Below are 17593 nucleotides of genomic sequence, written 5' to 3'. Positions count from 1 at the left end.
GTACACCGTCACTTAAACCGGCGAAACAAAAAACGTAAAAAACTTTCTAAACTTGTCTCAAAACTACACAAATCGATAGTCATTATTAGTAGGCAACTAAACAAACCGACTCCGGCTATCCTGGTTCCCGGTATCCGGTTCCGGAAGTACCGGAAATAGTGGTCATATATACCAAAATGGATCTCACTCACTTTTCTCGCCGATAGTTTGACCGATTTCCACAAACTTAGATTCAAATGAAAGGTCTTCCGGTCCCATACAGAATTCCTGAATTTCATCCGGATCCGACTTCCGGTTCCGGAATTATAGGGTAAAGTGTGTTCAATATTGTACACCGTCACTTAAACCGGCGAAACAAAAAACGTAAAAAAATTTCTAAACTGGTCTCAAAACTACACAAATCGATAGTCATTATTAGTAGGCAACTAAACAAACCGATTCCGGCTATCCTGGTTCCCGGTATCCGGTTCCGGAAGTACCGGAAATAGTGGTCATATATACCAAAATGGATCTCACTCACTTTTCTCAGCGATGGTTTGACCGATTTCCACAAACTTTGATTCAAATGAAAGGTCTTCCGGTCCCATACGGAATTCCTGAATATCATCCGGATCCGACTTCCGGTTCCGGAATTATAGGGTAAAGTGTGTTCAATATTGTACACCGTCACTTAAACCGGCGAAACAAAAAACGTTAAAAATTTTCTAAACTGGTCTCAAAACTACACAAATCGATAGTCATTATCAGTAGGCAACTAAACAAACCGATTCCGGCTACCCTGGTTCCCGGTATCCGGTTCCGGAAGTACCGGAAATAGTGGTCATATATACCAAAATGGATCTCACTCACTTTTCTCAGCGATGGTTTGACCGATTTCCACAAACTTAGATTCAAATGAAAGGTCTTTCGGTCCCATACGGAATTCCTGAATTTCATCCGGATCCGACTTCCGGTTCCGGCATTATAGGGTAAAGTGTGTTCAATATTGTACATCGTCACTTAAACTGGCGAAACAAAAAACGTAAAAATTTTTCTAAACTGGTCTCAAATCTACACAAATCGATAGTCATTATCGGTAGACAACTAAACAAACTGTTTCCGGCTATCCTGGTTTCCGGTATCCGGTTCCGGATTCCGGAAAGTGCATATAATAGTGAACCCATTTCGTTTTCTTAAGGATGGCTTACGCAATCAAAGCAATGTTTTATTCTGTATGTTATGCATAAACAATCTCTTGGTTTCTTTTGAAACTCGAAGAGAATTTTTTTGAATAGAATACCACAATATTATATGTACATGAGAAAGGCATCATTACACCACTAGGTGGATTAAAACAGGTTTTTCAGTTAATACTAGCCTTTAAAAGACAGCTGTTAAATTCCCATGATATTCTATTCATTAGTTTGTGAGTTATTGTACTAAGAGTGGCACTAATTTTGTTATTTTCAGAACAATGGATCAAAACCAATTTTGTGTTATTTTCATTTTTACACTGCTTCTTGATGGTTAAAAAATACCCTTCAAGTGAAGCAATGGCTTGAAAAGTGTTAAGAAGACTCCACTACATCAGAAACAACAATAAAACGTTGATTTACTGACTTCAAACATGGTCATAGAAACACCGATGATGCAAAACGTAGTGGACGTCCAAATGAGGCGGTAACACCAGCAAACATAAAAAAAAAACTTCAAAATCGTTTTGGGTGATCGAAAAATGAAGATGCGTGAGTTAGCTGACATCGTAAAAATATCAAAAGAGTGTGTTGGCTTTATATTTCATGAGTATTTGACTATAAGAAAGCTCTGCTCAAAATGGGTTCCGCGTTTGCTCAATGTTGACCAAAAACTGGTGTCGATACGTGACATTGGATGAAACATGGATTCATCATTTCACTCCGGAATTGCAACGATCGCCATCTACATGGACAGCAACTGGTGAACCTCGTCCAAAGCGCGCGAAAGCACGACAATCGGCTGGAAAAGTTATGGCCTCGGTATTTTGGGATGTGCGTGATGTAATATTTATCTACTATCTTGGGAAAGGAAATACCATTAACAGTGAATTTTATATAGCGTTATTGGAGCGCTTGAAGGCCAAAATTGCAACGAACCCACCGCAGATGACAAAGAAAAAATTGTTGTTTCATCAAGACAACGCACCGTGTCACAAGTCAATCAAAACAATGGTAAAACTACATGAATTGAACTTCAAATTACTCTTACATCCACTGTGTTCGCCAGATTTGGCTCCCAACGACTACTGGCTGTTCGCAGACCTGAAAAAATGCTCACCGGTAAGAAATTTCGCACGAATGAAGAGGTTATCGCTGAAACTGAGGCCTCTTGATGAAGATTACGTTGATAAATTAAGTCAATTTTGAACCATCTCTCTTTGTAAGGCCCGGGTCTTTTCAGTCCAAGTTTCCAATAAGAGCGCGCGACAAGCGCGTTATGCTTTATTTTCATTTTTTTTTCGTCGGGAGTATCAATGTAAAAATATTGTTGAAACAATTGAATTATTATAATAAATTAGCAAACAAAATAAAAATTATCCTAATAGCTATTTAGTAAGCTCTTATAACTAAGAACGTTGCGCAAAAAAAAGAATTGATCCGATTCATAGTACTGGAGACGATCAATTTCAAACGCAAGTTGCTTTTGCATTTGAACCAAAGTTCATCAAAACTTTTAAAAAATATAGTCACGTTGAATTTTTTATCAGAAATTTATTTATTATATAGAAGATGGAAAAAAAGTAAACCGATTTTAAAATGTGAGCTTGTTTTTTGACAAATGTCCCATATTTGAAAATAAAACTACATAAATGTTCTGTACGACAGTTTCAGTTAGTTAATCTATTCGGTGGAATGGTGCTTCCGATGGAATAATACTGTCGACGAAATGACCTATTCGGTAGAATAACGTTTGCGTCTGGGGAGATCTATTCGTTCTTACTTGAATTTAGCAAGCGACAAAATCAAATCAATACCATAAAAATCTACCCACTTCGGCAAGCCTCGGACAAATCGGACAAAAAAACACTTGCAGCCAAGGACATCAAATATTTTTCTTTGTCGGTTCCAATCAACCACAACACTTCTTAGACAACACTTGACAAGAATGAAATACTACAACAACGTGCGTCTGTTACGATTAAACAAGACATTAACATTCTGAAAAATAATAAAGACGAAAGTTATACAGAAAACCTCTTCTTAATCTACCTAGAGGTGTGATAATGCCTTTCTCTTTCATCGACACAGTCTCATTGTAATACTTTTTTATCGAGATAATTTCTGACACAAATTTAGACTAATTTTTAAAACCAATTTATTCAAATTAATTCGGATAGCTCATAAAAGCATGTTTCAGCGTTTATGTCACATATTAGGCAACATTTCTCAGACCAAACGTATCAGCAATAATACATTGGATCTGAAATAATTATACGGATAGAAAAAAAATGTCGATTACGTCACTTGTACGATTATACCTCCAAAACATGAAATGTTGGACATATTTTTAATTTTGGTCTTCGAACTTGATCGATTACCCAATAGCAGCTTTCAAACGAGCCTAAGTTTGTTGAAATCGATTCAGCAGTCTTCGAGAAAGTTGAGCGCGAAAAAATTCGTTGAATACATTTTCCGATCTCGTCGAGCTGAGTCAAATAACACTACGGGTCTCCGATGCTCCGTTCTAAAACAACAAAAGCAGCAACAGCGACGACGAACTAATGGACAAAGGCGTGATTAGTGAATCAAGAGCTCGCCAGGCGACCCATAACTAAAATTATTTTATTTTAAATTAATTCCATCGTAAGATTATTTCCATTTCATACCATGAAAAACGTCAAGTTACAAGAAAACTAATGAAACTTAAAGGCAGTTAGAGAAGTGATCTATAAACAAGTTTTCCGAAGAAACGATATTTTTATAGGAACTTCAAACTATCCTTAATGAAAAAGTTCATAGAGAGCTACTTCCTTAATGCAGCAATTTTCGAGAGATCTGAGAAACGAAATCGAGAAAATGTATATTTCATGGGAATACACCCTTTTTATACGTTAGTCTGGGTTCTCCATCACCAAATTCATTATTTTTGTTATTCCTTTACATCAAGACAACTGAAGCAGTTTTTTTAGATATTTAAAAAACATCGATTAAAATCATTGGTTTATAAAAACACACATTTTTCATAAATTATGTGTGGTTTTCCATAAGCGCACTGTATTTAAGTAAAGTAAAGTGAAGTAAGTACTGTGTTTAGGTTGCAAAGTATAATATTGGTGATATAATTTGCAAAAAATAATAAATCAATATTTTTAATATTTGATGTGATGTTTATAAACCAGTGATTTTTCGTCGATTTAGTTTTTTTGTAATATCTCGAAAAGAACTGCTCGCATCGTCTTGATGTCAACGAATATATCATATATCTCGAAAATGGCTGCAATAAGGAAGTAGCTCTCTATGAACTTTTTCATTGAGCGTAGGTGAAAAAATTCATAGTACTCACAGTAGTTTTTCGAAAATCAACAAAAATTTTTTCTTCTAAAAAGTTATTTATACATCATTTCTCAAACTTTCTTAAACTTTCATTGATTTCATTGTAACTTCACGTTTTTTGTGGAATAAAATGAAAAATATGTAACGATGGAATAACTAAGAATTTTGAAAAAATAATTTAATTTTTGATTTTTTGAAAAATTAGAAGCACTATTTTCAGTGTAGATTTTTTTTAAATGTTCAATTGCGCCATATTTTCGTAGAAACTATAGGTTTTGAGTTGTAGGCGCTTAAAAATAATGTTGCTAAAAAAACATATACGCTCTTTTCAAAAATTAGTCTTGAGTAAAAAAATGTATAGACCAGTGATAAATACTTTATTTGCAATACCGATCACATATGCAAAGTTTCATGCAAATCGAAGGGGGTCGTCTCAACAGTCAGCCGATTCCGCATGGAATTGCTCTATAAAAAATATTCGATGAAACAACAAAAAGTTCATTCAGCTGTCCTTTCCTAAATCTGTTTCTCGTTGAAATATAAAAGTAGACGTTGTGTTAACAAATACTTTCCCCCTAAAGACTGTCCCAGAAAGTATGGACGCAACCAAAATCCGCTGCCATTTTACAATGGTTCAGAATCTGTCAATTTTTATGGCTGCGTCCTGTTGTTTACACTCTTCTCTAACCACTTGTGCAGTTGTTTATTCGTTTTCATTAGTTTGTTTCGAAATGCGTGGAATTTCAGCAGAACAAGGTCGAAAAATTGTGTAGAAATGGTGCACAGAACGCGGACTGTCACTGAGCAAGATAGCAAAAATGGAAGGAGTAAGTAAAAAAGCCGTGCGAAATGCAATCAGCAAGTTCGGTGAGGATAACAACTTTGAGGATAAACCGAAAATGGGTCGAAAAAAAGGTCCTGCTAACCCTCAGTTGGATAAAGGTATACTGAAGGCGTTCGAGCAAAACAAGGAGGTTTCAGTTCGGGATGTGGCCAAAAAAGTGGGCACTTCGAAGTCACATGTTCTTCGTGCTAAAGAACGTTTGAATCTTCAAACCTATAAGAAGCAGAAACAACCAAAACGTGGTCCGAAACAAGAAGCATCGATCAGGCTGAGAGTTCGAAAGCTGAACAATACGATTCTTGCTGGAAATTTGAACTGCATAATCATGGACGACGAAACCTACGTAAAACTCGATTACAAATCCTTGCCGGGACCACAATATTATACGGTGCGAGAAGGGCAAGTGTTAAACCAGTCCAAGACATCGTTTGAAGTCGATAAATTTGGTAAGAAAGCTATGGTCTGGCAAGCAATTTGTAGCTGCGGTAAGATTTCGAAATCCTTCATCACCACTGCTTCAATGAACAGCGAAATATACATCAAGGAATGTTTACAAAAACGACTTCAACACATGATTCTAAGCCACAAGGATCCTGTTGTCTTCTGGCTAGATCTTGCTTCTTGCCACTACTCGAAATCAACGGTAGAGTGGTATACTACCAAAAATGTCACTTTCGTCCCAAAAGACATGAATCCACCAAATTGCCCACAACTTCGACCAATTGAGGAATTTTGGGCATTAACGAAGGCACATCTTAGGAAACATGTCCCGGCAGCCGAAACCATTCAACAGTTCGAAAAAGATTGGAAAAAAGTGTCAAAACTTCTCGCCAAGAAGTCTGTACGGAATTTAATAAGGAACGTTCGCAAGAAGGTGCGCCAGCTAGTCTACAATGGCTCCGAAAGAAATCCGTTACTGATGTCATGATTATAAAATCATGAAGCCAATATTTTTTTTTCTCATGAAACCATGAGCAAAAAGTCTTCTCCCATGAGAATTAATCATGGTCCGAAAATACGTTACTTGAGGAATGTATTTCTGTCAAAGCTCGTAACTCCAATTTTCTACCCGGATATCACTTTAAACCCTCTGCCTCAAATGATGTGACGGATTGCTTAATAGATTAAGGCAAAAAGCAGACATCGAAAAGCAAGAAGTACCGAAAATGTTTACGTAAAGATAATGAACCGAAAATTTACATTATTAGAGACTAAACACGTTACATTTTGTATGTATATATCTGAATGTATTCTAACATATTTTATGTGACTGTTGTTAGAATAATATTCCGAGAGCTAGCGTAAACCGAAAAATAAATCCGACTATGAATTTGGAACCATCTAACGAAAATAAGAAAAAAAATTTCAACCACTTTGAAAAATTTGTTTCATAGATGTAACAACACAAGCTGTATTGATTCACCTAAATATTTTAAATAAGACGATTTTGCAAATGATGTTTCGAAGAAAAAAAAAGCAAAATCATTCCGCGGTATTTGCAAGAATTCGACATAGAGTTTGTTTTTAAGAGGGTTGATCCACTCGTGTTTTTTCATGGAGTTCGTTTAAGTGATTAAATTCTGAAACAAAAAATCAAAACTGAAGCAATTAACGCAAGTGAACAAGTTATTTTAGGCGTCGTCGTTTTTCAAAAACATAATATTTTAATTGTTAATGATTTTGATTAGAAGAAATTTGCCGTGCTTTTCACTGTTTGGCTCTTCAAACGTATATCATTTGAGACATTAGTTAAAATCGCAAAAAAAAATCGTTTAGCACACCGTTCCATTTAATTCATATTTAAAATTTTCATATTTTAAAACATAACGCCTGAATTTATGTTACAAAGATTACCATCGTAGCAGAAACACGCCTGAAGTTATACCCATCAACGTCAAATGCGTTACGCTTAAATTTCAGCGAAATCAGTCCAAATGGATCATGATCCGAGAACTTTTAATCATGGTGTATTATCATAACATGAAAATATACTCTTTCCCCCAAATCATGACTAATTTTGCTCATTTCTAGAGTCGGAATTTTGCCCGTGTATAATCGATTGTTTACCAAAATCAGACATCGCAAATTGAGACAAATTGTATTCCATATAAGCATATCTATAATTTATGATGAACTCAGCAGTACTATTGAGTTAAACCATTTCTCTAGTATCAACGAAACTAGCCCCAACGTAACATTTTGTAGCTATTTTGCATCATGACCATAAGCTTCAAATTATAATTTCAAAGTGACTTCCTAATGAAACATAAACAAAAACTATTAATGATTTACGTACTATATTTGTAATAAATTTTTCTGAAAAAGGAAAATATGGTCGACGAGTTCTAGATTTATGAATATTGAATTATCACATTACAAGTAAACAAAGTTCTCAAATTCTATTCGCGATCGTGCTTTTGAACAGAGTCAATCTGAAATCAATACCGTATGGTAACTTATGAACAGAAACCACATGTGTGACAATGATAGATTCGATTGGTTATGTAAATTGCGTGTTTACAAAATCTTAACAAGCGTAGTCATTTACAGCATTGCCTAAAACGTTCCACTGATCTGTTCCGTATTCACACTCGCTTGACCAAAAAAATACACTGGAACAGCTAGCAAAATCCAACACAGCTCTGTTTTCCCTCACACCCATCATCGGGGCTAACCGTGCCAGTTTTAGTCAAACTACTAGAAGGTAAATAATTTTCATGATAAATTATGAGCTTATTGTGCAGCGCCAACGCAGCACACACCACTATTCATTCGGACACGGTCTCCCGAGCGGCGAAGATGGGGTCTGGGTTTTAATTTCATTCTACCATAATAGGAGTCCGGGAATCGCACGCAAAATGGGGTCAGCCGGACAACCGTCCAACCGTAGTACCGTAGTCACTTCTTTCTGTCACCGCGGTTAGAACTTTCCGGGTGTTGTTCGCCAGTTTGGTATGTGGGTGTGAAATATGGTTCAACTAGTCTATGCAATATTCAAGCTCAACGATGACTCATCGCGCGACCACCACAAACCAGAAGTTGTCGGAAGTTTATGAACAAGGCCTCAAATCGATTGATGTGAATTATTGATCACTACGGACTATGGCAAAATTATGCTCACCCAATCATTTTTTTGGAAAGACCAAAGTATAACATTAAAACCAAAATAGTTCACAATTACCATTCCAAAACTTGTTCACACCTCGTTAGATACATATCTAAGATATTCTCAGCTCAAACCACAATCACTAGTGCCAACCATTTCGTTGCTAGCAGGCCAATTATCCTCTTCTGACTGTGGTCTCCCTTTGCCCTTCAACCTACACTGTAAGTACAGATTCCTGACGAGTGTAATCAAATGAGGTAAGCCCACTACAAATTTAAACTACATTCCGGAAAAGGTAAGAAAAGTACTTCTACCTTCGGGCCAATTGAAATCTTGAAAGAGAAGTAATCGTCTGTAGAGTTCCGGAATAATGCAGACCGGAAATTAAAAGCATAGTTTTCAAAATTTCTCTTCAAGCCAGATAACTGCCACAGTACAGCAGTGGTACATACATCAGAATGCACTGAGCTGCGGCAACAGGAGGCAAAGGACCAGTTTCGGTTTCGGTTCAACCCGTTCTCGGTAACGGATTAAAATTTTCAAACAAACTGTATGCTTTACAAATTTAACTTACTGTTGAACGAATGTATTTGTTTGGTTTAACCGCTGAGTTGAACTCACATAACCGTTTTTCCGATGCACCATGGGTTAATGGTTCTACCAATTTCATACTACCAAGGTAATATATTGAACGAAGTCAAATAAATAACATCTAATGACAGTGCATAAATCTTCCTTCGGTGATGTAATATGTCAATGCTAGTAGTTGTACATTGATGTCACAAAGAGAAAACCAATAAACCCAGGACACACTCATCTCCGATAACTGTTATTTGAAATGCTTTGTCAACAGAACAACCCTAGTATTTGTCTACTGAATAATCTCAATAAAATAGTAGAAAAAATAATACGACGTTGCCGTGGAATCGACGTAAGAATTTAATTTAGAATTTGCACGCAAGTTCTAACCTCATGCCTCATTACCATTAGCACATGATGCCATTAAATCTAAAAAATGTTCTGTTATGACCACCAAATTGAAAGCCGTGATTGGCTTTTATCGCGGAATCATTAAAAACTCACATAGTTCAAGCAGTGGATTTCCGTTATAGTGCTGAAATTTGGTCTAAGAGTATGTTCCCAGTTTTTGTCTTATGCAAAGTTTGAGTCATTATTGCGACAAACTAGTTGTATTTTTTTTTATTGAAAGTATGGTCATGTTATCTAAGACTTTTGACTTCTATTGCACTATTTTTAAGTTTAATCTCGTATTTAAAGCTCAAGAATTATGTTTTATAGTGATAGGCAATTTGTTCTATTGAGGTATGGGATGGGTGAAGCCGAGTTCCCCAATTCCACTATTACTGAAATATTTTCTAACCGAGGTCGTATTATGTGGTCCAACGTTGTCGTGATGAAAAATTACGGACCTGCTTAGACAACACAAAAAGTATTAATATTGACAGTTAAGTAACCTTTTATGTGCACAGAACGTTCTTCAAGCTTCAAATCTGTTGAAAGTTTTTCTGTTGTGAATCGATCAGTATCCAAAATTCTGAATGCACGTTTATAGGAGATGCAAAAAAGATTTTATTTCGTTGAATCAAAAGAGCATCCAATAATACATCCCTCGAAATGTTTGTTGAATACAATTTTATTAAAATTCTTAAATGGTTTTCTGATTGGGGGGGGGGGGGGGGGGCGTTGTTGAGCGATGCTTGTTGGAAGAGAATGCCAAATCTTCCGAATATCTCGAGATTACAGTGGTTCTTCCAAATTGTGAACAAAGCTTCTCGTAAGTTCATTTGATAAGGACCCAATTTCTGATACTAGGTCCTTATAACTTCAAGGCCAATTTTGTAAAGAGAAAGACATTTCAAGGTTATGCAATCAGTTCGTGCTCGCATCTCAGCCAACAAAGTCGAAAATCGTTTGCGGTCGAAGCAAAAGAAACAAAGACAATACAGTGCAGTGAACAATAGAGTGTACGGAATGGTCAAATACGATTTAACAAAGCCTGAAACTTGGCCAACAAGGCCAAATTCAATTTGTATAGATTTCAAGCGTTGCAAAGTTAGACCAGCAGCAAATGAAATTGAAATCTTACTTAAAGAACGAATGCATCTAGACGCTAATAATGTAACTGAGATTCAATTCAACAAGGCGTCTAACTGTGTGTACATTATGTTTAAACGTGAAAGCGATGCAATTGCATTCGCTTCGGTTAACAACGAGGTGCACAGCGTTGAGTGTGACAACATTAAATACAAAATTCCTGTGCACATGGTGGACAACGCCATACAAGTACGCGTGCATGACCTTCCCCCGCAGTCCAGCGATCAGTGCGTTCGGGAAATTATGTCGCAATACGGTGAAGTTCTTTCCATCGAAAGAGAAGTATGGCGGAATTTTTTCCCCGGCATCCGGAATGGCGTGCGAGTGGTACGTATGCAACTACGTAAGGCAATTCCATCATACATCATTTGTGGTCAAGGTGGGACACATCCGTGTAAAACGCTGATTACCTATGAAAATCAGCTGGTTACATGTCAGTTTTGTGAACAACCTGCACACTACGGTAAACCTTGCACTGAAACTGCGAAAAGAACATCTTCAACCAAAGACAAGGTCAACCGTTCAACAACGAAAACTAGTGAGCGTAGTACTCCTGTTTCACCATCAAACCAACCAACAACTGCAACCAATGTACAACAAGGCGCTCCTACAGCAACTAGCAACGAGCTCAAGACTGCGAACAACAAGGAAAACGAAAAGAAGACGGAAATCAACAACAAAACCACCGATGCGGCAATGGAGGACGAGACGAGCCACGAACAAAGTGCCCCTCAACCCTCGCAGGAGGGAAATGGAAGCTCTTCTCCTCCTAGAAAAAGAGTGACAACGAGATCCACTTCAAAACATGGTTTATTTAAAAAATCGGCTAATTCGGCCACGTAAAGCTTGTACGCAAATAGGCCTGAATAAAAACATCTTTTAAATAAAAAAAAAAAAAAAAAGGTTATGCAATTATAAAGAGATAATTACAAATACAAGTATGAATAAAAAAGTTTGTTAAAAAAAGTCGTGTTTATAAACAATCGGATCTATTTCAAATACGGTAGTTAACCCGGAAAAGTTACAATTGACAGGATCTTGCGAACAAATTCTCCTAACTGATACTTGTCTGTTGCAATAATTAATTGTGCGACTGTTATTTGATGAGATCACAAAACACGATAATAATTTTTGAAAATTCTGTAGTTCTATAATCTTTTAAAGGAATTGCATTAATCGGTTGATATAATCTGTTAACAAACTTTTCAGTCTAACACTTCGTAACAGTTTCTTAAAGTTGTCATCTGGTACTTCGACTGGATTTCTTATATCGCTTAAAAATACACAGGGAAATTTTTTTTTACAGATTGTATTACACAAATAATGCCTCCATTGCTTCTAAGTATAATTTTTTAAATAATTTTGCTGAGCTAAAATAATTGTCTTTCAGAATCACTTTTGCAAAAACGTAGAACAGAAAATTATTTTCTTTTTCGTTTTCAAGTGTCAACTAATTTCTTGTTGAATTTGAATTCAAAATTAAACGGCCTATGACTCAAAACGATTTTTTCGGAATCTATTGAAAATAGGGGTTAGGATCGCCATGATTTATTAGTTTCTTGCCATCACGGAAAAACTGCCATGGCATACCGTGGTAACCCGTTTACAACGTCTAGTTGGTACCCATGAACATGAATCCTTCCAACACACCAGAGCTTCGCCCAATAAAATGACATTGGGAAGACGCGAATATCAGCCTTCAGCGTGATTCAGTTTATGAATCGAATTCAGATAAACAAATATAAAACTCAGATAGAAAATAAAAATTTCAGCAGTAGGAGAATAATGTTATGGATTGTGGTCCGAAACAAACGTAACTAATGGTTGTTCCGAGTACTCATGTGGGTACCATGTAAAATTAATATAATACAAAGTTACTACAAAAAAGCAGTAGAAAATTAGCTAGCATCTTATCTCAGAAAAAAAAGTTGCTTCTAAGTTAAGTTCTAAGTTCGATTGAAGACTCAAAGATTGAAGATTGAAGAGCCACTGTCCCGCATTGACGCAACTACGTATCCGGGGTTTTGGTTCTCCATACATGGTTGAATCTGTGTATGCGGAGCTTAAATTAAAGGATATTCTATCGTTTCTCACCCAATGTGGTAAGGAGCTACAGTCAGAGGGCTTCATCGTTCTTCCTGGAGTGAATGCAGAACGATTTGTTTCTTTATTTTTTGTCCTTTTTTTCATCTCACCCACTTCACAATCCCCTTCCATATTCCTTTTATCCTTCCCTTCCCATCAGGAAATTGATGAGAAGCCACGGCAAGGCACAAATCTCCAAATAACTAGGGGAACGTTCCACTTCCAGCCAATTAGTTATAGTTTTTCATTCCTGAGCTATCTTCTCAGAAAAAAGTTGCTTCTCATTTAAGCTTTAAGTTCGATTGAAAATTTTGCGTTATTTTACAAAATCTACTCAGTAATCATAAAAAAAAATTTTGACCAATTTTCAAAAATTTAGTCAGGTTTTAAGTTTTAACTTTTTAGTCTATTCTTTCTACATTTGGAGCTATAGTGCAATTAACTTCATCAGTTGTCAGCTACAATATATCAAAAAATAACAACAACAAAAATCAATAATACCATTTTTGAGAAAATTGATCTTTAGGCTTTATTTTCAGAACAAAATAAAAACACATTTTTTCACAGTGTATACTTTCTCCATATGACGAATTTCGCGCCAATTCTCACAAATGTTAGCAGCACCTTCTCAGATTTGAATGAAACTTTCTGGACGTGTAGGCTTTGTCACAAAAAGCCACTTTGCATACTTTGATTCTCCAAAATTGATCTGGACTGTATTTTCAAATGGACCAAACATTTTGAATTTCTTTTTTCAAATTAATGTAGTAGAAAAACGACAAATTCCACAAAAAATTTTGTACTAGTGATTTTTACCAAATTCAGTAAAATGTTCGAAAAAAAAGCGATGAAAAAATTTTTTTCTGACCCTACACTGAAAAAATAGACCTTCAAAATTTAAATTCGATTTTTATAAAAAAAACTATTTTGATTTTGATCAAATTTTGTCCGAAGATAGGTGATTATGTTCCCTATGAACTGTTTATCCATTGCAAGACAAGAAAAAATTTTCTAACAAATACTATTTCTTGTCAACACTTAATTTTTTATCCAGTTTCTTTTTATCGAAAACTTAACTAAACTGAAAGTCATTATCATCCAAGATTCCAATGAAACCCAATTCGTTAAAAAATTTCTCCTAAAACCCTATTGCTAGTTGCTCGATATCAGTGAAAAGTATCAGTTTTTGTTAGAATAAATTTCTTTAAAAAATGCCCATCTTACTACATATAGAAGGTTGACAGGGATCGTAAAGATGGAACAAAATTTCATTTGAATAAAGAATGGTGTTTCTTGTAATTTGACTTCAAATTTTTAAGATCGTTTTTTTAGTAAAGGGTTCGACAAGTAATTTTTTTTTCTAAAATAAGACTAGTTTTATGAACATCACTAGCACAACAATTTTTGGTAGGATTTGTCTTTTTTCGACTATATTTTTTTGCAAAAAAAAATCATACTAAATAGTGGTCGTCAAAAGATGAGATAACTAAGTCCTCACAAGTTCCTATCTTATGCCTCTCCGTGTGTCTATGATGACATTTGGTCAATAGAACGGCGTCGACTGGGTGTTATCGCCTTATGCGTTAGTAGCCGAATGAGAGGGTGCGAAATGACTTATAAGTTGAAGCCTATTCTGCTTTATAATATTTATCATAGGATATTCCAACATATCATTCTGTTATTTTTTATTATATTACATTAAGTGTGAATGCCGTGCTTGGTTTTTCTAATTAATTGGTCTATCTCTTCATGTGATTTCATATGCAGGGTAGTTTGATTGGTAAAACAATTTCCCCGGTTTGAAGTTACCTACGGGTTCGAGACCCGTCTCTGCGGTAACGTTTTCGGGGTTTTCATTACATAGTTGCATTTGCGTGTCAATTTTCCAATCTGTTTCCCCCGTTAGATACAGATAATATTTTCAAAAATGAGGTTTTTATGTAAATCGATTTATATTTCAAACATAATATTTTTCGGTGTAGGACTCGATAAGAATGTTTTTCAGTATTTTACTCGTAAATTCCACATACTTATTTAATAAATCTCTAGTACAATAATGTTTGCCTTTGTCATATAGAAAGGCTATGCAATCACTGTGAAAACCGACTTTTGAACCGAGGCCCGAAGGGCCGAACGTCATATTCCATTCGACTCAGCTCGACGAACTGAGCAAATGTCTGGGTGTGTATGTGTGTATGTGTGTATGTATATATGTAGGTGCGTATGTGACAAATAATGTCACTCGATTTTCTCAAAGATGGCTGAACTGATTTTCACAAACTCAGATTCAAATGAAAGGTCCCATGTCATTTTATCCCGATCCGACTTCTGGTTCCGGAATTACAGGGTGATATTCACCAAAAAATTAAAATAAATGTCACTCACTTTTCTCAATGATGGCGTGACCGGTTTTCACAAACCTAGATTAAAACGAAAGATCTTATACCGTTTTCGTTTTTGAACCTAGACGCGGGCTACTCTGACTCCGAGTAAAACGAACACGTGGTACGCGCCCTAAACAACAACTCATGAGAAAAAGAAAAAATAAACAAAGTCGGCTGGATGCGTGGTGCGACCCGAGAAAATTTTCAGAGCGAAACTACACGATTGGAGTCCGATCTAGAGCGACCTCAGGTTGCTAAAACAAACATATCAAACGTTGTTTTGGCGACTCTGGGTCAACTTTCAGGCTGCTCTTATCAATAAACGAAACGGTATTATAGTCCCATAGATCGCTATTGAATTTTATCTTCATCCGACTTCCGGTTCCGGAATTACAAGGCAATATGTACAAATCTATTAGAAAATGCGTATTCAATTTTCTCCAAAATTTCTCAACCGATTTTAACAAACTAAGATGCAAATGAAAGGTGTTGAGATTCTTCAAAGAGCCCTCGAAAAGTTGATCCAGATCCGACTTTCGGTTCCGGTATTACAGTGAGATTAGTAAAAATTTTCAACTTCATGAGGATTTTTTCATAAGCGATGGCGAAACGAGGTGCACATTTTTATAAAATTTACTGGTAAATTCATCTAGTTGGCAGACCTTGCTAGTTGGTGGATATATAAATCTACTTTGGGACTATTAGTGCCCGGTTTCCGCTTCCGAATGTACCAGTAATAGTGAAGAAAAGCGCCAAAAACGGAACTCACTTCGATTTCTTAGCAACGGTTAAACTGATTTTCGCAAATCATGAATCAAATTAAATCTCTTATTGTCTTAAAAGATAGCGCCTCGAGACTGGTGTATCTTTTAGTTCGGACTTTGCTCTCCAAAATGGCCCAAAGAGAATAATCCATTGGATTCGCATCTGGTGAATTCGAGAGCCATTGTGTGGACGTGATGAAGTTCGGAACGTTGTTTTTCAGCCATTCTTGGTTCACTCGAGCTTTGTGAGACGGTGCCGAGTCCTGCTGAAACGTCCATGGTCTGCCACCGAAATGTTTGTCTGCCCACGGCTTCAAAACAATCTCCAGAATACTTTCCCGATAATATGTCGCATTTACCTTGACGCCAGGCTCGATGAAAACGATTGGAGAGCGCCCATCTGCGGTTACAGCGGCCCAAACCATTATCTGTTGCGGGTGCTGCCTCCTGGTGGCCAATCGATGACTCAAATTTTCGTATGAACGGTCGGTCAAGTAAACCCTATCGTTTTGGGAGTTTACGAATTGCTAAATTGGAAAAATTTTCTCGTCAGAAAATACAATGTTCGGAAATTGACCGCTTTCGGCCAAACGAAGCAACTCCTTCGCTCTCTCAAGTCAAGATTTTTTTTTTCGCGTTCACTTTTGGCAAAATACTTTCTTGCACTTGTAAACAATACAACTCCGAACTGTCATTTAGCACATTTCTAGAGAGCTGATGCCCGTGCGTCAGCTGCGTGGTCTGAAGTTGGTTACACTTCGAGTGCCGGACCCTGTATTGAAATAAAAAGGTTGAAGAAGTTTGGCCCTTTTTAAAAGACAGTCTAGAAAATTTTTGGAAAAAACGAAGTATGCAAAGTGATTTTTTTGTGACGAAGTCTACATTTCCAGAAAAATCTTTCAAATCTGAGAGAGTGTTTTGCCAACTGCAAATACGGTTTGACGCGAAATTCGTCATATAGTCCCAATAGTTACTTAAAGCATTGTCGACAACATGAAAACAATCTAATTTCAATTCAATTTATATTGTGCATTTATACCCGGCTTCAACCTAGTTTCGGCGATCACCGGACAAACCAATCTAGTTCCAAGGAAATTTTACTTAGGCTCTACTCAAAAGTAAGGCGAGAGTTAAAATGGCAAACTGATGATGATTCTTTTTGTTCATGAAGGCAAAATTTGAGCCAATCAAAATATACAAAACTAAATCGAGCTTCGATTTCATTTGAAATTGTTCTCTGGTGATGTTGATACTGAACATACAAATTTCTCGTCGAATAACATTAAGAATCAACACTAGAAACACATCGATAAACGTCAAACAGAGCAATTTTCATTCCAGTATGGTAAATGACGTGTATGGCAATATGTGGGGGGTTGTTTGTGTTGACTTTACATTGTAAGAGTCGTACCAACATTTCCATACCGATGGGAGCTTAAAACATAAAGGTGATAAAACAGAAAACAAACAGTGCTGCTTACCTGGCAAGTGCGACTTGCTGTAGTCGCTGTCGCTTGGTCGTCTCATCCTGCCCGGAATACTAGATGTGTCTGAAGAACCGTCTGCACAGAACACAGTAACACCAGCGGCAGTCGTTTGCAGCCGTCGTTAACACAAACGGATGATTGTGACGGGATGGTTTGCCAATTTTACGAGTGAATAAATTTCGATGCGACAGTAAGCGGGTTGGTGACAATCAGTTTTTGTTTTTGTTTTTGAATGGCATATGCAAGAAAGAGGAACAAACAAACAAGCAAATATGTTAGTGATCGAAAATAGAACAAATA

The 17593-nt window shown here is 36.5% G+C and overlaps 1 protein-coding gene across 20 annotated transcripts in view; it reads right to left on the bottom strand.

Annotated features, from left to right (window-relative positions):
- The window catches only part of LOC131430278 (restin homolog), a 272670-nt gene that overhangs the window by 112225 nt on the left and 142852 nt on the right, over positions 1 to 17593 (bottom strand). For 18 of the 20 annotated variants that reach the window (XM_058595119.1, XM_058595111.1, XM_058595117.1 and 15 more), the window contains one exon: positions 17288 to 17368. The exons of the other annotated variants lie outside the window; for them this stretch is intronic. In XM_058595119.1, the coding sequence (XP_058451102.1) occupies positions 17288 to 17368 (81 nt within the window). The remainder of the gene's footprint in view (positions 1 to 17287; positions 17369 to 17593) is intronic. 20 annotated transcript variants of the gene reach the window in all.

This window comes from Malaya genurostris, chromosome 2 (assembly GCF_030247185.1).
Source record: "Malaya genurostris strain Urasoe2022 chromosome 2, Malgen_1.1, whole genome shotgun sequence".
Taxonomy (NCBI): domain Eukaryota; kingdom Metazoa; phylum Arthropoda; class Insecta; order Diptera; family Culicidae; genus Malaya; species Malaya genurostris.
Note: the sequence above shows the minus strand (reverse complement) of the source record. Positions and strands in the feature narration are given on the sequence as shown.